General features: G+C 48.6%; 1 protein-coding gene across 1 annotated transcript in view; it reads left to right on the top strand.

The window, feature by feature from the left end:
- The first annotated feature begins 5088 nt into the window (after nucleotides 1-5088).
- The window catches only part of SPRED2 (sprouty related EVH1 domain containing 2), a 116004-nt gene continuing 95888 nt past the window's right edge, over nucleotides 5089-25204 (top strand). The window contains exon 1 of the mRNA XM_079791787.1: nucleotides 5089-5948. Within this exon, the coding sequence (XP_079647913.1) occupies nucleotides 5923-5948 (26 nt within the window). The 5' untranslated portion in view covers nucleotides 5089-5922. The remainder of the gene's footprint in view (nucleotides 5949-25204) is intronic.

Genomic DNA, 25204 nt, shown 5'->3' with positions numbered 1-25204 from the left:
AGTTGGAAAGAATATGTTTTTAGAGTTTCTCAGCTTTGCACATAGCTGGGGCTTCTAAGAAGAGTTCTAGAACAAGAACATGACTAAACCGGCTGGGCTAGCTTTTCGCCCCAGCCTTCCAGCATCCCTGAGACTCTTAAGAGTGTTGGCTGCCTCCAAGGGGGAAGGGAACCAGCTCTTCTGAATGAAACTGCACCTGCACAGACGATGCGGCCCACGGAGGGAGAGGAAGCAGCCACCGTCGAAAAGACCTTTTGCATAACCCACTCTGAAAATGACCGAGTCTGGTCGAGTTAAAAATTGAAACTCCAGAGGAAAACCCTAAGCGGTTACATTTTCTCGACAAGGTTTCCCAGGCCTGTCAATCATCGCCTGCTTTCTCTCCCTCCCCAGCGCGTGCACACAGACAAGCTTGGGTGGACCGCTGCCTTGACGTGGAGTCTTTCCCGTACCTGGAGTGGAGTAAAGTGCCTCAGGAAGCCGCGAGGTTGGCGGTTCATTCATAATAAATGAACTCCGGGGAGGAGGGAGGCAGGGATAAGAGCCTTTCATCTCTGCTATTTAAAAATCCCAGCATTGCAGCTGAAAGGGAAAATGACCTGGGAGTGAACTGCTTCGGGGCTGAAGTATTGCACGATAACGGTACGAGCGAGCGAGCGGGCGAGCGCGTCAGCGGCCCGCCCGCCGGCTATTTATACCCGGCAGATTATGCAATCTGGCCCCAGCCATTCAAGCCCGGGCTGGGACGCCGCGCGCAGGGGGTGGGGGAGGGCACCCTTCCCGGCCGCCGGGTCAGTTGCTAAGTTTGCATCATCCCCTTCATTACGAGAGAGCTTGAGTTTCCATTCCGGCCTGCGGGTCCTGGGGGAGACAGCTGGGCTACAGACTCACTTGGCACACCCTGGCACACGCGGCTGCTTCTTTACACATAATAATAAAGGCGCCCGAGCGCCCGAGGCGCGGCCCGGAGGCGCGCGGGGCAGGGCTCCGGGCAGGCCGGAAGGAACTGATAAACCGAGCGCTAATGACACCCTCTCCCTCCCCCGTCGGAAGTGTCCTCCCTGCGCCGGTCATTGAGAAATACCGAAGGGGCAGAGTGCGGGTGAGATGAGGACAGGCCCCGGCGCAGCTGCGCGCGCCTGGCCGGGTCGGGAGCAGGGGTGCCGCGTCAGTGTGGGGGTCTCGAGGGATCCGCCCCCCCCCACACACACACACACCTCCGGATATAGTAGAGTCCTCTCCAAATCACTCCGCACCCCCCACCCCCCCGTTCTGGTCCCGGGTTCGGGGGTCAGGGTGGGTGATTTGTCGGAGCCCACCCCGCTCCCCCCACCCCGGGAGAGCTACACTCCCGGCCCTACCAGACCCCGATGGGCGAGAAGTGGGGAGGACGCAGAGAGGAGACGAAGGACTCGAAAGAGAGCAGATTGCCAAGGAGGATAAAATGTCCGCTTCTCCCGACTCCCGTGCGGGGCGGGAGGGGGCGGGGGCCGCGCCGGGCTTCCGAGTAAAACCAGACCTGTGGGTCTACTGAGCATGCCCGTCCCGGGGCCACCGAGGGTCGCTCCGGTTCCGCGCTCCGCGTTTTCCGGGAGGCCGCGGGAAGGCCCGGGGTGGGGGTGCTGCCCCACCCGGGACTCGGGATTGAGAGGTTGGCTGGGGTGGGGGGTGGGGGGTTGGGGGGGGGGCGTGCTGGGGGCTCCGCGAGGTTTACGTGAAGTTGTGAATAGATCGACATTACTTTTGAAGCTGTACTTTCTCACTCTTGAGTCGACACCCTTGATTTGATCGTGCTCAGAGCTGCCTTGTTCCCCGTTTTGGATTTGTGGGGGAGAGACAGGGATATGGGTGTTTAGCTCTTTCAGTAATGTCGTTAAATTAAAGCCCTAAATCCGTGATAGCCCCTATTCTGGTAACAATCCAGTATACTTGGATAACATCCTGATATTCAGATCAGTAAACATATCTGAGTTATTCACCCAATATGCCATTTCTTCTATGGTACAGTTAGTAATTGATGGAAGGATCAAGAGGTGACCTGCTAGGAACATTTCCATCAAAAGGCCCCTTTTGGCTCTAACCGGTTTGGCTCAGTGGATGGAGCGTCGGCTGCGGACTGAAAGGTCCCAGGTTCGATTCCGGTTAAGGGCATGTACCTTGGTTGCGGGCACATCCCCAGTGGGAGGTGTGCAGGAGGCAGCTGATTGATGTTTCTAACTCTCTATCCTTCTCCCTTCCTCTCTGTAAAAAATCCATAAAATATATTAAAAAGAAAGAAAGAAAGAAAAAGGCCCCTTTGGGTAATGAACAAGGCAAAAGAAAACTGGAAGGTTTTCTTTAGAGGAGCATGAAGTACCTGGAGTGGAGGGGGTAGCAATATAGTAATACAGCTGCCTAGAAAGAAGAAAGGTTGCCATTAATTTCCTATTTGCAGTGTGCTTAACTCAGTACCCTCACTGTATAGCCATTTAATCTTCCCAGCGGCCCCATTTGTGGGTATTATCCTGACGCTACAGACATTGAACCCAGGTTCAGAGAACCTAAAAACCAGCTGGAGTGTGGCACCGGGGCAACCAACCAGTGACCTGGTGAGTCCTGGACCTCGAATGTTTTTCTCAGCTCCTCTGGCTGCCTGGTTAGAGGGCAGGGCCAGTCATTCACGGCTATTAGCAGAGAGCTGGATAAATGAGTAGTGATGGCACCAATTCTGCTTGGCTGCCTACAGAAATCAGTAACCACCTCACCTGCCACCGTGTCATTTGGACTTTCTAAAACTGGAGGGTGGAGCCAAAGAGGTGCCCATTGGATGGATAATTTTTTAAAATATATTTTATTGATTTTTTACAGAGAGGAAGAGAGAGGGAGAGAGAGTTAGAAACATCGGTGAGAGAGAAACATCAACCAGCTGCTTCCTGCACACCTCCTACTGGGGATGTGCCCGCAACCAAGGTACATGCCCTTGACTGGAATTGAACCTGGGACCTTTCAGTCCGCAGGCCGATGCTCTATCCACTGAGTCAAACCAGTTAGGGCATGGATGGATAATTTTGATATGGACAAATGTTTGTGTTCCCAGAAGTCCAGGAATGACCGAGTGGGACCTCTTTCAGCAACTCTAAGAGGAAAGCAACAATGGCCAAAGGTGATAACTGGATAGACACCTTAGCTTTGTGGGGACTTAGAGACCAATGAGATCTTGCTCTCTTCAGTGCTTTCTCATAGACTCCCAATGGCCTCAAGCGCTGAGAAAGACAACCTTGGCCTTGTTATCTCTGTTTTATGCAGAAACTGAAGAATTGCTACAAGCTTCATTCAGGGTCTTCAGGCTGCCAGGAGAAAACCAGAACCCAGGTATTCCTTCCATCTGGTGCCCTTTTCACCACCATACAACGGCACTCAGCATCAAAGGTGGTCAAGCCCGATGCATACCCAGAAAGTTCATGGTTGTGATCAGCACTAAGCTAGGGTAAACCACCAATTTTGCCACGACTCAAGGTGAAACTATCTTTGGAGCACTTGTGGCTCTCCAAATGTGTGTGTGTGTGTGTGTGTGTGTGTGTACCCTTTAGATGAACTGCATTTGAGGTATGTTTAATCTACTTTAAATTCATTCAGTGTGCCGAAACCGGTTTGGCTCGGTGGATAGAGCGTCGGCCTGCGGACTGAAGGGTCCCGGGTTCGATTCCGGTCAAGGGCATGTACCTTGGTTGCGGGCACATCCCCGGTGGGGGGTGTGCAGGAGGCAGCTAATCGATGTTTCTCTCTCATCGATGTTTCTAACTCTCTATCCCTCTCTCTTCCTCTCTGTGAAAAATCAATAAAATATATATTAAAAAAGAAAAAAAAGTTAAAAAAATAAATTCATTCAGTGGTTGCTATTTAGTTAAAATATCTATGTCATCTCTTAGCACATTTGGGAGGATGGAAAAGTCTACTGTGTTTGGAGAGCAAGAAGGTGTCGGGACTGTATCTCTTGCTCCCTAGCAAAAACCCAGAAGGAATACCCAACAGCTATGCAAATTGTGGGGCCCACTGCAAAATAAAAATGTGGAGTCCTTTGTTTGTTCAAACACTATAAAGAATGTCAAGACTCCAACAGCAGAGCATAAAAACAAGGAAAGGTCCCCGTGCAACCGAGCAGGGTGTGTGCCCAGGAAGCAAGGCCTGCCCATTGCCCAGACAGTGCTGCTTTGGAGAGCATGGGCCCACCTAGGCCATGGTCCCTGGCCAAGATCGGAAAAATAATTTGAAGATAAAGGGAAGGAAAAGGGGCCCTAGCCGGTTTAGCTCAGTGGATTGAGCGTCGGCCTGCAGACTGAAGGATCCCAGGTTTGATCCCCATCAAGGGCACATGCCCGGGTTGCACTGCAGGCTCGATCCCCAGTAGGGGGTGTGTAGGAGGCAGCCAATCAATGATTCTCTCTCATCATTGATGTTTCTTTCTCTCCCTTCCTCTCTGAAATAATTTTTTTTTTAAAGGGAAGGAAAAGGGGACTCGAGGAGCTCTTTTCTCCCCATTTTACTGTTCCAAACAAAGCTACTGGGCTGGCAATCTCTGGTCCAGTCTAGGCCTTCAAGAGCCTGGGACAGGGCCATCCTCCACCAACATGAGAAAGATTTACTCAATAAAATAAAAAATATATATATTTGGGCTTACTTTTTAACCCAAGAAAGCGCGTCGTTTCTACTAAAATGCAAACGTTTGTCGATTGCGTTTGTGGACTTACCTTTTATTCTTTTTACGTAAAATAATGCCCGTTCCCTTACCAAGACAAAAGAAAAAAAAATAAACATCATAAGATTCACGTGAAACTGAAAAGCCTCTGCCATTCAGAACCTTGGCAAAAGCACCTGTGCCGCCCTCACCCTCCCACCCCTCGGAGGGGGAGTAGCTGATCCTCAGAGCCCGAGCACCGCTCCGGCCCTACCCTGAGCTCTCTGTCTCCACCCTTCCTCCTCCTCCCCACCCCCTGATTTTTAATCCAGGGGTTTGGTAGGAGGGAGGGAACTGAACGCGAGCCAGATGTGTGCGAGTCCCCGGCTCCCGCCTCCTCCCTCCTCCCGGGCATCTTAAAACCCGGAGCTCAGCCGGGGGAGGATCCGGAGTCACAAAGACGCGGTGCAAACAACTCCGCTCCGCGGCTCCCACGGGAGTGGGAGCCAGAAGGAGGGGGAGAGGAAGCCGGGCATGCTCAGTAGACGGGACAAAGTTGCTTTTTCCCCCTTTTTTCTCCGCGCTCTCTCTCTTTTTTTTTTTTCGGTCGCAAGTAGGAAGCTTTTTGCACTCCACCACCTCTGGCCGCTGGGAAGACGTCATCGCTTCCGCCCTACTTCCTCCTCCTGTTGGCGGCGGTGAGAATCCAATATGGAGTAAATCGGTAGAGTCGAGAGATGGGGCTCGGACGGGGCGCCCTGCACCGCCTCCCAGGCGCACCTCCCCCGGCCGCCGACCGCTCCCCGGAACCGTGATTGGCCCGCCCCCCCTCCGGGGGCGACCCCGGACAGAGCCCCCACCCGCGGCCGGCCCCCTTCTCCTCCTCTCACCAGTCTCCGCCGCTCCACGGCGCGCTTGTTTTTTGTTTTTTTTTTCCTTTTCTCCCTCACCGCCGTCCCCAGCCCAAACCTCTCCCCCTCCGCCCGCTCCCGAGCCCCCGAAGCCCCCGCCCGCCTCGCCCCTCGGCGCTGCGGCGCTCCTGACCTCCCGCAGCTTGCCTTGGCACCGCTTCCCCCAAACCACCCAGCGCCCGATCGTGCAGCTTCCCCTTCTCTGCCTTCCGCGACGCCCCCTTCATCTCTAGCCGTCCCCCCCTCCCCAACCAAATCAGGCGATCTCCGGAGATGTGAAGAAGGGGGGTGAGCGCACAGGAAGATGAAGGGAGCAAAGCTGCCCGCCGCGGGACAGGCGTCTAGGTGAACAGGAAAATGACCGAAGAAACACACCCGGACGAGTAAGTTTGGCCGCGGGGTGGGACGCGTGTGCCCCGCGGGGGCCGTGTGGGGGTCGGGGCTGAGGACGCAGGCGGGGGACTCTCATTGGGTGCACTTGGCGTGGGGTGCAGCGACTCGCTGGCCTGTGGGGTTTGGGACGCGAGATTTCCCCCCTTGTGGCTGTGAGAAGGGGGCAAAAACTGCTGCGGACCGGCGGGGGCGCGCTCGGGGTCGGCGGGCTGGTCGCCCCTGCGGGGGCCAAGGGCGCACTGGTGACCTCAGGGAGGTCCCCCTCCCTCTCCCGGGGAGTTACAAACATCCCCCACACACACACACCCCGAAATCCTCGGCGGCCGGAGCGGAAGACCTGACACCCCCGCTTCGGTTTCCTGGGGTCGGTGGGTTTTTATTTGGTGACTTTGTGATTCTCCCGCCCGGCTGCTCGCCCTGCGGTCCTTTCGGGAGCCCGCTGGGGCCCAGGCTCCGCCATTTCGTTTTCTTGAATCGCTCTCATTTGCATACCACATTTTCATTCATAAAAAACACGGCCGAGCCAGGGGAGCCCTGGGTGCGGGGTCTGCGTGCGCCCGAGTCCTCGCGCTGGCTGGCGTGCCGGAGCCGCCCCCGGGGTCCGGCGGCGCGTGCGGCCGTGTGTGCACGCGCTTGTGTGCCCGGGACCCGCGCCCCGCGGGGTCCGGTAGCTCGGGGGGCGGATCCGAGGCGTGCGCAGCGGGGGCGGGCGGGATCCTGCGGGGCAGTACAGTGCGGGCCAGAGCGTGTGTGTGTGGGGGGTGGGGGGAGCGAGGGGGTCTGTGTGTGCGTCCGTGCATCCGATTGCGTGCTGGGCTCCGCGAGTCCGAGGGTAACAATGCTCAGGGCGCTCCGCCCTCGGGGCTCCCTGCCAGACCCGTCGCCCCCCGGGGACGCATGCAGGTCTCCAGGCCCCGGCCAAGGTGCAGCTCCCTGCAGCCTCGCGGTCGCAGAGTCGGGTTTGATTCTTTCCCAGTCCCGCCGGAGGCCGTTCCGGTGGCGGGTGCAACGCAGGCTAGGCCGCTGGGCCCGGCGCCTGAGGTCGTCGGCCTCGGGTCCGAGCGGTCACCGCACAGCGGCCGCCACTACTCAGCGGCTGTCTGTGCCCGCCACCAGCCACTTTTTTTTTTTTTCTTCTTCTATTTTTTCCTTCTTTTTTTTTTTGTGAATAAGACGTTCTCCTTTATTGTCACATGATAGCCCTCCCCTCCTCCCCTGCACATTCATAAATCCGGAGCCAGCCTCGGCTCCTTTCATTCAGAGCTGCCTGCCATTTAGTTAGCCAAGGTAGTGGCGGCGCCGGCTTCGGCGCAAAGACCCTGTTCGAAGCCGCGGAAACTACCCGGAGAGGGAGGCCCCGGGAGTGTCTCTGGGGGCGTGGGGCCTGCGGGTAGACAGCTCCCGAGGCCCCGGTCTTTTGCCTCCTGGAGCACTGAGACTCGGTGCCGAGAGGGGAAGTGACTCAGGGCTTGGGCGAGAAGGCTTCTCTTGCGGCAGGTGACAGAAGGCTGTGCTCCGCTCTAAGCATCTACTCCTTTTTTTTTTTTAACGCCCCTTGATCCTTAGGCGTCTGCTGTTGCCAGGCTAGGAGGGAGGGGGTGTTGGGACGGCTAGTCTTGGGGAAAGGGAATTTTCTTTCCTGTGGGTCCCCAGGGAGCGTTGATTGCAGTAACCCCTCGCACACCCGTAGCGGGAGAGGACCCCTGCCTAGTGTGTATGTTGTGGCCATCCCACTACATCTGCTGGCCCTTCTGTTTTAGACATTTTGCTTGGCCTTCGTAGACTACCTTGAAATGGGAAAGTGAAAAGAAAAAAAAAAAGTTGTGTTTCTGGGCTGAAATAATGGAGGGGAGTTATGTGCTGCTGGGCCTTAACCCCTTCAGGACTTGGTTAGTACTAGGTAGGTGTGTGGGCCCTCCTTTGTCCCTGCACGCACAGATAGCAATAGTAGCCATGCTCTGGGCTTCGGGATTTCCCAAAGATGGACTCGACCACCCTAGATTGGGTTCCTTGGCTCCGTCCCTTGTGCATACCGGCCTGGCCTCTCCCTTTTCGCCGCAGCATGTTATCTGGTGTCCAAAGCAAAAGGACTTCGAGTGGGATCACCAGCAAGAAATAAATCCCTCTATTCTCAGGATTACTTTTAATGTAATGACCTTGGCATGAGACATGACATGCCTGGTTAGCAGGCTGCGCGTTCTATCAACTGGCATTTGTGGACACACTATTATATTGTTCAATGTTCTTATGTAATGACCCATCTGAAAAAAAATTTTTTTTTAAATATTAGTACCAGAAAGAAGGTTTCTGTTTGAGTTACAGGGCTTGCTATGATTGCCTTTTCTTTTTGCTACTACTGTCTGGAAGCTCAGAGCCAAAATTATTGCTTGATCAGGGTAGCCATATTGGCCCAGGTTTCTTGCTAGACTTATTTACTCCTCTATAAATTGTGATCTTCTGTTTTCTCTTCTAATGGTTTCATGTTTGAGGTCCCTCGGATACTTTTGGAAATAGGCAAGTTTTGTTACTTAAAAAGAGAATTGGTAACAATAAACTGGAGACCTAGGGGAGTTATATTGGGGCTTTAGGCAAAATAGATTTTCTTGATAGTCCACCTATTTTTCTTAAATGTCTGTTATAGTTCGCATCAGAATATAACAAATCAGAATCTTAACCACTGGTAAAATTATGCTTAATTAAAAAAAATAAATGTTTTTGTCTTCTAATGTTTCTTTTCCATGTCAATTTAAAGCTCCTCTCTGATAAATATATAGTAATTCAGGAAAGCTTATCTGTTCTATTCACTGATGGTCATAAAAATTAGCTTTTATATAAAAACTACATTGACTCTTCTTTGATCCCACTCCAGTTAGAAATGTATGTTAAGATTAACAATTCTACACATTTTTTTAATATAATTTAAAAAGTAAAGACCATCAACAAAATATCGAAAGTGGTCTTTTATACATAGGAATAGAAAAAAATTTTAAGTCTTACCATATCTTTAAAGCATTTGATCAAGGCTATAAGTGGTTTGGAAATTTGCAGACAAAAAATGAAGAAATCCTTCTCAAGTGAGCTACAACCTCGGAGACATCAGGTCTTCATTCAGCTTTTTTATTCTGTTCCTCTCCAGAACACACATCTTGCTGAGAGAATGGATTTGCAGCTTTGCCTGCAGTCATACTAATGTTGAAAGGTTTCTCATTAAAAAAAAAAAAAAAAACCCCACTTAATTATTTTTGTGGAACCATTTCAGAATTAGACATCAGAACTCATATTTAAATACTTGAGCTTAGCCCTAGTCAGTTTGGCTCAGTGGTTAGTTAGAGCATCAGCCCAGGGACTGAAGGGTCCTGGGTTCGATTCTGGTCAAGGGCACGTGCCTCAAGTTGGGGGCTTGATCCCCAGCCCTGGTCAGGGTGTATGCAGGAGGCAACCAATCCATGTTTTTCTCTCTTTCTCTGTCTCTCCCCCTCTTTTCCACTCTCTCTAAAAATCAGTGGGAAAATATCCTTGGGTGAAGATTAACAAAAAAATAAAAATAAATACTTGAATACTGTCAACAATAAAAAAAATATTTAAAAAACAAATAAATAAAATACTTGAGCTTACTTCCCAAAATGGTGAGAATACTCTTTGGTGAGACCACAATACCATCAGCACACTTAACAAAATTAAGAATAATTCCCTGATGTCTTTAACACTCAGTCTCAATTGTCTGAAAAATGTCTTTTATAACTGGTTATTTGAGCCAGGAGCCAGTCAAAGATCCTGTGTTAAATGCCACTCGTGAAATAGACTTACAGCGCAAAGCTTAGCCATTTGCACACGTTCGGATCCCACCTAGGTTTTATCTGAGTGTGAATAAAATAGGAGTAAATATTAGTGATTTCATGAAGTTGTTGTGAGAATTAAATGAGATAGTTTATGTAAAATTTACAATCTAGGACCAAGCAGAAAACAAATGTCCAGTGAGACTCTAGGGAGCACTGAGGTAGGAATTTTACAGGCTCAGCTTGTTAATTTTCAAATAACCCTGGGAAGGAGTTGTAGTTACTTGCCTAAGACAGCAAACATTTTTTAAAGTGTCTGAATAAAAGTCTGTTGGTTAAAAATGGATTTAATTCTTTCTTTAAAATGCGGTTTCATCCCTGTCGACTAACGCAATAATTATAATTGTATTTGGTTAACTAAGGCCTCCTTCGAGAAACTCCCATGTTCACATGAAGCCCTTGGCGTGGTTTGTGGAAATTGGGTGCAGAACTGTCTGGTGGTGGCGATAGGTGATTGACAACTCAAAACCATGTTGATTCCAATCACTGTTACAGGAACTGGGAAGTAGAAGCCATAGGACTGGGAAGTAGAACGCAGTAGGCCGGGGCCCGTGTCTCTGCCTCTGCAGGAGAATCTCTGCAGAAATCACAATATTAACAATTTGTAGTAGCCGCAGGGTTCTGATGGCGTCTCAACACTTGAAGTTGGAGACAGCTGTGCTGATGAACTCCAATATTGGCATAGTTCCTATGTTACTGGGCTGCACACAAATACACAGTCTAACAGCAAAACCCTCCCAAACCGAACAAGATGATAATAGAGGCAGAGCAGGAAGTTTTGGTGTGTGTGGTTGTTTGCTTTGGCTTATTTTCTCTTAAGTAAATTGGGCTGACTTTTTTTTTTTTTTTTTTTTTTAAAGACCCAGTCATATTGATAAACTTGATGACTCTTCTTGTAAATATTTCTTTTTAATCGATATTTAAAACTAGGACGTGGATGATTTTTTTTTTAGGCACCCTCTAGGGCTGGTAGTCGCTGGGAGTAGAAGGAATATTTTGCACTGGTGCATACAGTGTTCTGTGGAGCAGAATGCCTTTTCTTGTGCTTGCCCTGGGTAGGCCTGAAGGACTGTTCCCACAGCTTGACGTGTCCCATGTCACGGAAAGGAAGTCTGGCCAGGATCTTAGTAAAATCCTTGATAGTTACCGGTATAAGAGCTGAGGAACAACTGTTTTCGAACTACTCATTTCTCAGGTAATCTTTGTCAACAGTATATTCACATGTGGCATCGTGCACCCATGATAGCAAATTGTGCTTATGTTAGTTATGCTACTCTCAAAGGGTAGTTGAATACTTATTTCAAAACAAAATTTCTGTTTACGAGCATAGAGATAACGTAATGGATTTTGACGTTAGCATTTGGTGCTTGTGATTGAGGAGATTAGAACAATCTGGGTAGCCTCTAAGAGTATGGCTTTGGCTCCTCCGTGGACTGAAATAATGATTTTTCAAATCTGGTTGTTTTCATGGTTAGGTGTACTTCCTGTGCTCTGTTCATAAATGCTTAAAACTTAGTTATCAGGTTAAGTTTTTAAATTGTTCCAAGTTCATCTAGTAATGACATCTTGGTCTTTTCATTTTCTTTCTTTTTTTTGTTTTGTTTTGTTAATCTTCACTTGGGGATATTTTTCTATTGATTTTTAGAGAGTGTAAGGGAGGGGGAGAGACTGAGAGAAACAGCGATGTGAGAAAGACACACCTGTTGGTTCCCTCTCGAGGTTCCCTGACCAGGGCCAGGGATCAAGCCTGCAACTGAGGTAGGTGCCCTTGACTAGGATTGAACCCAGGACCCTTCAATCTGAGGGCCAATGCTCTATCCACTGAGCTAAACCAGCTAGGGCCGTCTTTTCATTTTCATTGTTTATCACTCTTATTTCTTTTCTCCTTGCATTGCTTTGACTCTGGCCTCCAGCATCGATTTTTCAGACAAGCACTGTTTATTTTGTATTTGCATCCTACCCTAACAGAACTACATAGAAGCAAGACCCATCTGCCCGTCTACTATGGGAGTAATAGCTTATATTAACCCTTTTAGGCTTGCTGCCCGTAGAAGGCTTTCTGCAAATGTTTATTGATTGGTTAAAGTAAAGAGTCATTAATTTAGGAATCATTTTACCTTATGTAAAAATTTAAACAGTTATTCATATTGTACCAACATCCAAAAAGACTTTGAGGTTGCTTTTTAAAAATTACCACGAAGGACCCTAACCAGTTTGGCTCAGTGGATAGAGCGTCGGCCTGCAGACTCAGGGGTCCCAGGTTCGATTCCGGTCAGGGGCATGTGCCTTGGTTGTGGGCACATCCCCAGTAGGGGGTGTGCAGGAGGCAGCTGATTGATGTTTCTCTGTCATCGATGTTTCTAACTCTCCCTTCCTCTCTGTAAAAAAAAAATCAATGAAATATATTTTTAAAAAAAATTACCATGAAGGGCCGGCTGCCATGATGGTAGTAGAGGAAGCATGGTCTTTGGGGTGATACCCTGCCCCAACTCTCCATTAACTCAGGGACCCTGGAAAGTATCCTGAGCCATGAGGCCTGAGTTAATGTCATCGAAGTTCATTCTGCTACCTGCTTCACAAACTGTTAAACAGTGGAAACGTGGAGTATTTTAGCACAGCACCTGATGAATGGGGAGATCAGTGGCACTCATCCACCTTTGGTAGGTCTTACATCATGTGGCAAGCAATCATTTCTCTTCAGAATTTACAAGGGAGAGAATACCCATTAAATATATTAGCCTCATAGCAACCTTTTGAGGCAGGAAACGGGGCTCTCACTTTATAGTTAAGAGAATTGAAGTGACTTGCTTGGGGACGGGGGGGGGGGGCCCGTTGTGGGAGAATTTGAAGTCACGTTCTCTTCATTTGGCCTTCCAATGCTATCCTGGTAGGTCCCTCTAACAGCAGCTTAGATTTTCTATTATAATATCAGTAATGCCCAGCTGACGATTGGCCCCTTTACTCAATGATCCTGGTTGGCTATGCTTTTTGAGACTTTATGTTTTTAGTAGCTTGTCTCCTCTCTTCCTGTCAGTAATCGTACCTCTAGTAGCATCCTTGGCTCTCTTGCCATCCCTGTCTGTGGTCTAGAAATCATGTTACCAGTGTTGTTCAAATAGTTTCCGAAACAAGGGTCAATAGTCTTGGTGGGGATGGGTTGGGCCAAGGGTTCTCTTAGGAATAAGGTGGCTTATGACTTGTTTTGTCTACTTGTATGCTTGCTATGTTGGTGTTTGCATTTTATATTTCCAGCCAAGGAATAATATGGATGCTGGACCAGAGGTTTAGTTTAACCATCAACATCCCAATAATTTTATTCATTTTTACAGACCTTTTGAAGCCGCTTAAGTGTGAATATAGTCTTACTATAGTAATTCAATTTCTCTCTTTTGCATAATAGCCTAAATCAAACCTGTGACTCTTCTCAGGCTCAAAATTCCAAAACAAGTCTGCTTTACCAGGATGGTGTGCACCGGCTCCACGTCACTAATGGCCCTGAAGGCCTAATGGTTGCCTTCTCATTTATCTGCGTGTGCACAGGTTTTAGATCAGGACTCCGCCCTTTGTAAACCAGCTTTGCATCCGGTACCGTCCAGTCTTAGATGTCTTTTACACTAAGGAAAATTAGGAGATACTAGAATTACAGGTGTCCATTTGGAGTGTGGTAGGCTTTGACTCGAAAAAAACTTGACCTTGAGAGCACACTTGGACTCTAGTTGCAAAGCCATACATAAGTGATTTTATTGAATAAAATAAGTAACAGTGTGGGTGAGGCTGGAAGAAAGGGAGCCACCAGCTGTTGAGTGCCATTCACTTACTGCAGCAAACGTGGCAGACACCCAATGTCCCAGACAGGTAATGGGACTGTGACTCCAGGGCCTCTCTGCCCCCAGGGAGCTGACGCTCTAGGGTCCTTGGCACTTGCACCTGCCTGAAGGGTGTGTGATGATTGTCTGGTTGGCGCAGAGTTGTTTTCCCTTTCCTTCCCATCTTTTTGCAGGTTCCCTCCTGCAGGCATTGGGCTTCCCAGATTTGGGTGGGGGGATAGCATCCCCAACACGTTCCACAGGTTATATTTAAGGTGAGTGTATGTGGTGTGGACAAGTACTCGCACACTCACACAAAGATGGGATATGTATGTTAGCCAAGCGTCCACAAACTACAGGCAGGGAAAGGATTCAGAGAGGTTAAGTATCTTGTCTGGGGCCACAGAGCAGGCCTTGTTATTTTTAACCCAGATCCTTTGACTTCAAATTCCATGTCTGTAGAACAACATTGTGTGTTATGACTTCACAGAGCCTCAGTTTTCTCTAATACAAAAATGTGCTGTGTGTACAGCTTGGTTTATATTACTGTTGAGTGAATGCCATTAGAATTTACTTAAGAATCCTGTAAACGCCTCAAAGCTGTGAGGTGTCATTTCTTCTTCACATTCTTTTTTTAAAATATATTTTATTGATTTTTTTACAGAGAGGAAGGGAGAGGGATAGAGAGTTAGAAACATCGATGGGAGAGAAACATCGATCAGCTGCCTCCTGCACACCTCCTACTGGGGATGTGCCTGCAACCAAGGTACATGCCCTTGACCGGAATCAAACCTGGGACCTTTCAGTTCACAGGCCGACGCTCTATCCACTGAGCCAAACCGGTTAGGGCTTCTTCACATTCTTTTGCTCTGTGGAGCAGGGAACCATTGCCCACCGAGGTGGCCTGTTCTATACGGATATATAGAGCAGCTCTAAGGGTACCTCCATTGGAACAGGCACTAACCACCTTTCCCTTGATGGGAAAAGCGTGCGTGAGCAGAAGGCTTACCAAAGCACAGTATTCTCCTGGCCCTGCGTTTTAGCCTAGCTATTTGAGAGGGGGATCGAACTTGAACGTGCATAGGGAACCACCTGGGAATCTTGTAAGATGGGGACCGTGTTTCAGTCAGGCCTGAGATTTTGCATTTTTAACAAACTTGCAGGTGCTGCTGATCCATGGACTCCACTTTGAGTAGACACAGCTGCCAGGTTTGTGTCTGCAGAGGCGACTCACATACCTGACTTTTGGGTTCTGTTGAGGAAGCTCATTGAACAAAACACACAGGAGACATTACCAAGCTCCTGCCCTTCCCGATCCCCTGCAGGACTTCCAGCTTTGAGGGACAGCTTGATTTTAGACAGGAGTGTGCGCGAAGATTTGTTTTTCTCTTCTTAGGGCTTAAAAAAAGGTTCTTAGTGAATGCCAGGAGACCCAAGAGTTCCATCGCTGAACAAGAAATGCGAAGTTCCTGCACTTTGTTCGTAATGTCTGCTAGTCAGCTGGCACTCCTGTACCCTCCAGACAAATCAGTCTTGTGTGGAAAGCCTGCCGCCCTGGGAAGCGGGAACGCTCAGCCCTAGAAGAAATCACAGGAAGTAATTAAACAGAGAAGGTCAGAGAAAGAGGAAGTGGTTGTGTTGTTTCTGATGCGAATTGCATTGTTGTTCCTGGGGATCAAGATCATGATGTTTAAATCTTCTGGAATGTGGCTGCTTGGGGATTTGATTGTATTTAAATTGCAGCCCTTTTAGTTTATTCTTCTAGACAGCAATCTAGTTAGGAAATGAATTGCTTTTAGGTCTTATCAGGAATCCCCACGTGCCTAAGCAGAAGTCTTTAACAGGGAGTTGCTTATAGCTTGGCAAATTGCACTTAAATGAAATGAATGTCAAGACTATTAGAGGTTAATTTTAGGTGTCTGGAGTTCTCCCTAATTCTCCTGATTAAACACTTTAACATAATAGTTTCCTTAATTGGAATAATGATAGAATATTAGCATGCATATTAAACCATTTACCCAAATTTGAATAGGGTTAAAATGCAAATTCTCCATCACTTGTCTCTTTAGAGATAATTCCTGGGGAGAGATGGGGAAGAGACTGGAATATGAATTGGGAATGGGCTTTCTTCTGGCAGCATTGCTAGGAAAGCCAAGAATAGACCAGAGGGCTGAAGCGAGAGATCCTTTGTTTCCTCCAAAAAGAGGCTCTAAAAATACCAGTGCCTGTGACCTACCAACGTGGAGGTAAATGCAATGGGAAACCTGGAGTGAGCCGACTGGACATCCTTTCTTGCTGTCTTTGCATTCGCCTGTCACATTTTTCTGTTAGACAAAGGTGGGAAGAGACTTCAGGCCCCTCTCCAGCATTTAGATACCCCCTCCGAAGTCTTGAACTGATGCCACCACCCAGCAGTTCCCAAACTAGTGGCTGGGAACCCATAAGCAAGCACTCTTAAGTATTGTTTGTGAACCAAATACATCAAGTCACCCATATCTTATCTGTGTTACTACTCTCTTTCCATGTATTTATGGAATAATAAAATACAGCCTCATTAAAATACTGCTGAATTCACTGTGGATGCTGGTTGTATTTTTCTCAACTCACAGTTACTAAGAAGCACAACTATAATCCTCGGGGAGAAGGGGCTAGTCCCTAACTTTTCTCCCTTTGAGTGCCTCTAACTTAGAAAGTTGTGCCCCGCATGCTAGATGGAAGAAAAGATGTACGGTCCTTCTCTGGTGGGGGGGGGGGGGGGGGCGCATGTGGAGAGGGTGTGGCCCTACGGCAGGATGGTTTGAGTGGAAGGCCCGAGGAAAGCAGAGGACCGGTGTAGTTGGAGGTGGATGGGGGAGTTGAAAATGAGCCTCAGGACCTCTCCCCTAGAGACTTGGCATCAAGCTGGGTCTTCTCATGAGAGGAGGGAGAGCTGAGGGAGGGAGTCTCCTCTCTTCCAGCTCTTTCCTCTCTCCACTTCCATCAGCATTTGTCAAACGTGTGTGCTGTGCAGCACACAACTCTTTATTGATGGTGCAAAAGAGGATGCACCCAACCCTGGAAGCTCTTGATGGGTACCAAGTAGCAAAGAAGGTGGGTACTCAGTTGCCAGGTGTAGTAAGATCTGGGAGTCAGGAAACGGAGGTCCCATCCCTCTTTGCCACCACCCGGCTGTAGGACCTTAGGCAAGGTGTCGAGCTTCTTCTCTGGACTCAGTTTTCTCATCTCTAAAATAAAGAGATTGAATAATATAGTATTGAAGAACTCTTATAATTCCAGATATTGCAAGGACAGTTCGTGTTTAAAAACTCATTCTTAGCATAATAATCTTTTTTTAATAGAGACAAATACAAAGAAGAAATTAAAATACCTCTTGCTGCATCAGCCCAGGGGATGATTGTTCACCGTCAACAAGCGGGGGAAGGGGGGGGGGGGGCTTGAGTTTTAAAGGACTCATCTAAAGACGTTGCTGGTATTTGGGGGAGGCAAGTTGGGGAGGAGGCAATTTGTGGCCAAAGGTTTTCTTCCATAGACAGGGAAACTCCGTCCCCAGGTTCCTGCTGGGGGAGCTCAGCGAAAGAGCTGGTCCAGTCAGCAGAGACTAAATACGGAAAGCTATTATGTGTCCTTGTGAAGTAGAGGATACATTGCTCTTTCTAAGTAGAGTAAAATGGTTGCAACTTGACCACCTAATTGTAGAACTGGAGAGGATCTTGGGAAAAATACCAGCTCAGCTCCCTTCTTTTACACATAAATTGCAGTCCAGAGAGGTTGAGTGAGGAACCCAGGGTCACACAGCCAGTTGGTGATTTGGGATATTTCAGAGAGCAGATGTCCCCTGGCTGTGGTTCCAGTCCTGTTTGGGGTGCTGTGTTAAACATTCATGACAGTTGCTACCCTCGAGTTGTTCAGCCCTCAGGAGATAAGGAAAAAGATGGTGGTGACCTGTCGGAAACCGCCCCATTGCCTTCACTAGCAGAGAGGTGTGGACAAGGAACCCGGAAGGCTGGTTAACCTTAGAATCTCTGAAAGGTCAGAGCCAATCACTCACTCTAATTGAGACAATGATAGCTGAAGCAACTTCCACCTGTCAATCTTATGTAAATCCTTGCTGATTGGCTATTATTGGAATTGCCTGCCTCTATGGGTGGATCCCAAAGTCTTAATAAAAGGGATAGCAAGGCCGGAGAGGGGTGTAGTCCTCCCCCTAGAGGTGGGCTCCCGCCTGGCCCCCAATATTCCCAAATTAATACTTTTCTAGTCTCTTTCATTTGTGTGCGCCCTCCTCCAGAACCCGAACCCTGAACCTGAACCCTGAACCACGCGGGACGTGAAAGGGGTTCCCGCAGTAACCTACTCAGTACAGGTAAATGTGGCCCGTGTTGAAACCATCAACATTGACCAGATTGCTAGCCTTGGTTAGTCCCTGTCTTGGGCTGAGCTAGATGAGCTTGCCTAAGCGTTGTGCCTGTGTGGTTTCCACCCTCGGGGACAGGAGGGTAGGGAGTGGAGGCAGAGGAGGGCCTCCTTCAGCTCACCATCCTGAGAGAGGGAAGATGATCCCTTAGATGAAAAGTTGAAATACACGTGACGTTCCCAGGTTTTTACACCTGGGCACCAGCAAAAAAAAAGTTGATGAAACATTGCCTTCTGTTCTCCCCGTGTGTTTGTTTTTGATGTTAACTGCCAAGGTGGTGTGGTCATAGACAGCAGGAAGTAATATTTGATATGCAGGTCTGCTGAGGAGGGGGTCGGTGGATTCAGGAGGCGAAGGGTGGTGGTTTGGCACATTCCGGTGAGAACTCTGAGCACTTCTAAGCAAACAGGTGCTTTTACAGCAAAGGGGGGGAGGGAAAATTCGACCGGCTGGTTATATAATGAACATCTTTTTATGGTAGTTTTTTAAAAGTTTATTTATTTAATATTTTTTATTGTTTCAGAGAGAAAGGGAGAGGGAGAGAGAGAGAGAAACATCAATGATGAGAGAGAATCATTGATCGACTGCCTCCTGCACGCCTCCAACTGGGGATCGAGCCTGGAACCCAGGCATGTGCCCTTGAACGAATCGAACCCAGCACCCTTCAGTCCGCAGGCCAATGCTCTACCACTGAGCCAAACCAGCTAAGGCTATGGTAGCTTTTTTTTTTTTTTTTTAAATATTTGTATTGATTTCAGAGAGGAAGGAAGAGTGAGATAGAAATACCCATGATAAGAGAGAATCATGGATCGGCTGCCTCCTGCAAGTCCCCCACTGGGGACCGAGCCCACAACCCGGGCATGTGCCCTTGACCGGAATTGAACCCAGGACCCTCCAGTCTGAAGGCCGACGCTCTATCCACTGAGCCAAACCAGCCAGGGCATATGGTAGCTTTTTAATTCAGGTTTTTGTAAGGCTGCTGTCCCATTGGTTAACTCCAGGTAAGTTTCAGATATCCTCTAGACCAGTGGTCGGCAAACTCATTAGTCAGCAGAGCCAAATATCAACAGTACAACGATTGAAATTTCTTTCGAGAGCCGAATTTTTTAAACTTAAACTTCTAACACCACTTCTTCAAAATAGACTCGCCCAGGCCGTGGCATTTTGTGGAAGAGCCATACTCAAGGGGCCAAAGAGCCGCATGTGGCTCTCGAGCCGCAGTTTGCCGACCACGGCCCTAGGGAATCGTGCAGCTTAGTAAGTTTTGTGGCCAAGGACCTGTGGAAACCCAGGCTTGAGGGAGAATGGAAACTTCCCCAAACCAAGAGGCAGTATCCCTGAGAGGACACACCCCACTTTGCCATGGTTAGACTTGATCCGTTTTCCATTCTTGCTTTAAAACTAGTTCTCAGTCAGGACTTCTTGGGATTACAAGATTCCTACTGCTTGTGTAGGATGGGGAAGTCATTTTTAAAAAAACTTCCTTTTCTTGGGGGGTTCTGCACCACTTGCCTTTTGCTTCCTCTTGTTCATCCCCACCCACTGGGCAACCTCCTTACTCCTAGAGTAGAAGGGTCCTTTGTGAGCTTGAAGATTCCATTGGCGATTCAGGCCCCTTGGCCCAGTCCTGAATCACCCAAACGGTCAGGGTGGTTTGGTTATAAATAAATGGTTTACCTGCAGGCCCCCTATCCTCCATTCCTCCTGTTCCGCATTGAGCAGGACAACAGTGACCAAGAGAATCAGACAGGTGTGGTCAGCCCCCACCCCTGGCATTGCAGCCTGAAATGGGACCCCTCTCCCAACAGCCCCAACAAGGACGATTGATCAATATGAGGCCCGGAGGGGTGCAGATTGAGGCTGTTTGGGGATGCTATCTAGGATATCACACCTTTCCATCTTTGCACTCTTACCTTCCTCCTCTCTAGACCAATGGAATTAGAACTTCGCCCCGTCCCCTGTGTTAGTATTTTAAAAATCCAGAAGATTCTCATTTACCTTAGGCTAATCAGGGTTTGGAAGTGAGTTGTAACCAACCAAGACCAGGGAGACACTGACCAGGGAGCATTGATTCTTTTTAAAGAACCCCCCCAGGTGACGGATGTTAACTAGACTTACTGTGGTGGTCATTTTACAATATATACAAAAAACGAATCATGTTCTACACCTGAAACTAATAAAATGTTACAAGTTAATGCCGTCTAGTCCATCATGTCAGAGGGCATTCAGAAGGCCACACACATTCATATCAGTGAACAGGAATGTTCTGAGGAATGTTGGTCTTCCATTCCCACCCTTTCCTCGAGGTTCCATCTCATTCCAGTTAGATAGCAAATAATCTCTTAGGGAGGACAATACCAAATCGATGTTAACATGAAGTGAGATCATAAGAGACAATAAAAATAAATTCTAATTGTCGTTCCAAAAGGTCTTTTATATTGAATTAAAAAATTCTAAAGCACACCAAAAATACATCACCTACAGTTGTCCCAATATATGGCTGTTTTTTTTTATTTTTATTATTTTAACCTTGAAAGCCCTATTAATTTTTTTTCAGAAGCTTTCATTGGTGATGTAACACAGATGCCGTTAGGATACTAATTTAGCTATTTTAATAGTTAAAGTAGTAAATATCAGGGTGTGTGTTTTTTTTTTATGTTGCCTTTTATTGTTCTTTTCTTTTTCGGTAGAGTAGGGCCAGTTATTTTATAGGGAACAGGATAAGTTCTTGCATTTGATTTTTGACAACTTTTGTTAATGTGGGACCAGTATTTGCTCGAATTTGAAGGAAAACAGAGGTGTAGAATCATATGCTTTTACCTAGAAATGAAAATACATTGATTTGAAACAGATGTCTCCAACAAAAACGGATGTCAGGTTTTCAGATGGTTACTTGTCACCAGAGGGTGTGGCCCCACATGCAAATGTGGGAAAGGCTGAAACATTTTTAATAGCTTAGAAACTCAAGGACACACTTTAAAAAGGGCAGCCTTGCACAACAGTGTGACTACTAACTTCACTGACCCATACACTTAAAAATGGTCAAAAGGGTAAATTTTATATTATGTCCATTTTGCCATGATTAAAAACAGTAACAACATCAAACCGAAGAAATGGGACCCAAGTCAACTAATGACCGTACAAGAACTCAAAGACTTCTTTCCAGAAAAACTGCACCCTGAACACAACTGCCTGTGTGCCTCAGAAGCCAAATCTATTTCACACCCTCACCTGTAGATTTCTAGCTTCCTGTCAGTTCCTGCCTACTCCTCTTTGCTCCCTTCTTCTGATACCTACCCCCACGGCCACCCCCCAAAAAAGCTCCCTTCACCAAAGTTTGCAAATGGACTTTGAGATTAGACCAGTGGTGCCCAAAGTCACTATCCCCTAAAGTTTCCTGCAGTTGACCAAGTATGTACCAAGTATGTGTGTTTCTTTCTATACTAACTAGAGGCCCGGTGCACGAAATTCATGCCCAGGGGTGTGTGTCCCTCAGCCCAGCCTGCACCCTCTCCAATCTGGGACCCCTCGAGGGATGTCCGACTGCCCGTTTAGGCCCTATCCTACCTGGATCGGGCCTAAATGGGCAGTCGGACATCCCTCTCACAATCCAGGACTGCTGGCTCCCAACTGCTTGCCTTCCTGATTGCCCCTAAGCGCTTCTGCCTGCCAGGCTGATCACCCCCTAACCACTCCCCTGCCAGCCTGATTGCCCCTAACTGCCCTCCCCTGCAGGCCTGGTCCCCCCCAACTGCTCTCACCTGCAGGCCTGGGTCCCCCCCCCCCCCCCCAACTGCCCTTCCCTGCAGGCCCAGTTGCCCCCAGCTTTCCTCCTCTGCTGGCCTGGTCACCCCTAACTGCCCTCCCCTGCAGGCTTGATCGCTCCCAACTGCCCTTCCTTGCAGGCCTGGTCCCTCCCAACTGCCCTCCCCTGCTGGCCTGATCGCCCACAACTGCCCTCTCTTGCAGACCTGGTCCTTCCCAACTGCCCTCCCCTGCTGGCCATCTTGTTGCAGCCATCTTGTGTCCACATAGGGGCAGCCATCTCTGTGTTGGAATGATGGTCAATTTGCATATTACTCTTTCATTAGATAGGATGTGTCTTGACTAGGGGTCGGAACCTCTCAGAAAGTTCTGGAGGTCGGAACGGCTTCTACTAGAGCCAAGAGCAGAGCTGGTCTTAGTGGTGGGTGGTGGGGATGATGGAGCCTCACTAGACGCAGAGACCAGGGTCAAGGGGAGGCTCCCTCAGTGGTGACCACCTGACACGGCCCTGGGCAAGCATTCACATCCATGGAGCCTCCGTAGTTCTCCGGGAGAGCAGGATCACCGACTTCAGAGTTTCGGACAACTGTATGTGTTTTGCGCTCCCACGCATGTAAAAACCAGCGAGGCCTGTCGGCCCTTCATCCTATGTGGAGGATTCATAATCTGACAGGTGAAATTAAGGATCACTCAATTCAAACAAACATGTAAGAATGAATATGTACTGTAGGTGCACGCCTGTGAGAAAACTTGTTCTCTGAGACTCTCCCGTTTCACATCCTTGTTTTTTTAAAACTTGATGTTTCTCTGAGTAGTTTTACTAGTAGCATGTTGGTGTAAATTGGATTGTTAGGGTGTCTGAAGTGGCATACCCCTAGAGTGGGCATATAAGCCACTGCTTATGTAGCTTTTGTGAGTTTTTCAATGAAACTACACTCTCTTTACTAACAAGTAGTCATTCTTGATTGTTGACGATCTGTACTCATTCATAAACTGTTTATGGATTTGACACTTTCTGGCCTTGGAAGTACTTAAGTCGCCACATTTGATACTTCATTTGGCAATCTCTGTGTCCAGGAGAAAAAAACAAATGTTGTAATGAGCCTCTCTGATAAGCTTTGGGGACAGGGTTATTCGTGGCCGAGGGAACGTTTGTTCATGTGAAAGCACACAGCCCTCCCCCGCACCTTCCCCCACCGAAACACAGGATCTGAAGATCTTACCAGTTCAGGGAGCTGAGAAGTATGCCTTGTTCTACCACACGGATGGCCCTTCGCTTTCCGCCCGGTCACTTCCGCGATAAGGAACCCACGTGCTGAGCAGCTCTGATTGTCGGCAAGTTCTTCTATGGAACCCCTGTCCTCTGCAGCAGCGACAGCCGGTTCCGGGTTCTGATCACCCTGCTGATACAGAGGGCAGTGCGCCCTCTCTGCTTCAGGCCAGATAGCATCCCGGTCTCCTTATCACAGTTCACGTTCAGCCATGTCTTTCGTAAAATGGGGGCCCAGAACTGGGGGTGCTTTTCCTGGTGCCAGACTCTTGAGACTGTGGGCATTTGCCTCTCTTGGTGCAGTCTGGGGGTGGCTTCGGGGCTTTGGTCCGTGTAAAGGCACCAGGTTCTGCATGGAGAACACATGCTGCTTGTGCTGAGCCTGCACCCTTGAGTTTCCTTTTAAAGGATGTCAGTTACCATCAGCTGCCATGGGCGTAGAAGAATAGACACGTCTCCCTTTGAGAGGGCATCCTGTTGGCTCTTGGTATGGTGGGCAGGGATGGGAAGGGCATTCCGCTCCAAAGGAACTCTCCCCTTATAGGTAGGTGAAGGACTCTAGTCTTCTGTACTTCTTTCTCCTTTTTTTAATATATTTTTATTGATTTCAGAAAGGAAGGGAAAGAGGGAGAGAGACAGAAACATCAATGATGAGAGAGAATCATTGATGGGTCGCCTCGTGCACGCCCCACACTGGGGATCCAGCCTGCAACCCGGGCATGTGCCCTGATCAGGAATTGAACTGTGACTTCCTGGTTCATGGGTCGATGCTCAGCCACTGAGCCAGGCTGGCTGGCTGGCTGTATTTCTTGAGGGGTAGCCTTTGGTAGGGGCGCAGAAGGCTAGGCGAGAAGGTGGGTGAGCGGCTCATAGCTCTGAAATCGTTGTTTCTTGAAGTTGGTTCTGGGCCACCTACTCAGAGCCCGTAGTTTGGAGAGCTTGTTAAAGCACACGTGTCTGCGGCCCACCCAGGCCTCCATATGGGCTCGCTGGCTGCACCGCCCAGAGAACCTGCATTGTTGGAAAGCTCCCCAGGTGATTCCTCTGCCTGCAAGCCAGCGTTGAAGGTCTGCTTCCTCAATTGTAACGACCTCTTTGATGTTCATTTTCTTACATGTCCAAGGACTGTAGACTCAGGAATCTTAAAGGCCACCTTTGTGCCTTGCTCCAGCCACCCAGTGCTTTTAATGGTTCCTGAATATGTGTTTACACAATCTGCATTTTATGAAGTCCATAAAGACATGTTTACCCAACAAGTCTCCAGCCCGGCAAAGGTCAGCTTTCCTCTGTGTGTATGAAAGGCACTTAACTCAAAGTCAATTAACACCAAGATAGACGCTAATTAAGGCCTGGAAGTGAGCTGCTCATGCCCACATTCCAGCTGTAACTTTTGTCCCCAGTCATAGCTCAGTTTTACAAGTCCCTTCAAGCTAGTTACTTCGCATAACCTGTGCATGTGTGGCCCGTTACAGCACACAGGTAAAAGTGCCATTTGTCATGTCATCCTGTAAGAGTGCTGTTTAAAAGCATGTAATTGAAGGAACTATTAAATGATGCCATGTTCACACTTTTGCGACTGACTGGGACCCCCCCCCTAGCATCAGGGATATCATGGGAGTGCTGGAGAAAGGGCAGGGAACTCGGGCTCCCTCTGTTGCTTTCAGAGCCTGCTGTTGAATGAGCCTTGCCTGGGTCCAGAGCTGTGATTTCCTCATTTGCAGAGAGTAATTCCCTCAAAGAACTGCTGGAGGATTAAATGAGGGAAACGTGGGTCACGCGCTCAAGCGCGGGGCCTAGTAGGTAGAAAGCAACCGATGTAGAAAAGGCTATCAGCTGCAGCTGATGAGGATTATCAGAACAAAATCGAAAACCCTGCGAGAGAACTAACCCTTAGATTAGCAGTTGCTATTGGTCAAGAGCCTCCAGGGGTTGGGCGTCCAGGGCAAACAGCCCCAGGTCCTCCTGCAGCTTCGGGACTCCAGCTAGACGCAAGCCCTGCACTGAGAACCACTCCGCAAAGGAAAGGTAGGACCCAGCTCCTCCTGGCTCTGGGGTTTCACCGTAGACCCCGTGCATGGCATCTTTCAACCCAGCTTACCTGTAAACGCCTCCTCCTTAGGGGGAAAAAGCGAGGCGCTCTTCTGATTCGGGAACC

The sequence above is a fragment of the Cnephaeus nilssonii genome (assembly GCF_951640355.1).
Source record: "Cnephaeus nilssonii genome assembly, chromosome: 15".
NCBI classification, from domain to species: domain Eukaryota; kingdom Metazoa; phylum Chordata; class Mammalia; order Chiroptera; family Vespertilionidae; genus Cnephaeus; species Cnephaeus nilssonii.
The sequence above is the reverse complement of the archived record's forward strand: the minus strand, read 5'-3'. Positions and strand labels throughout refer to the sequence as shown.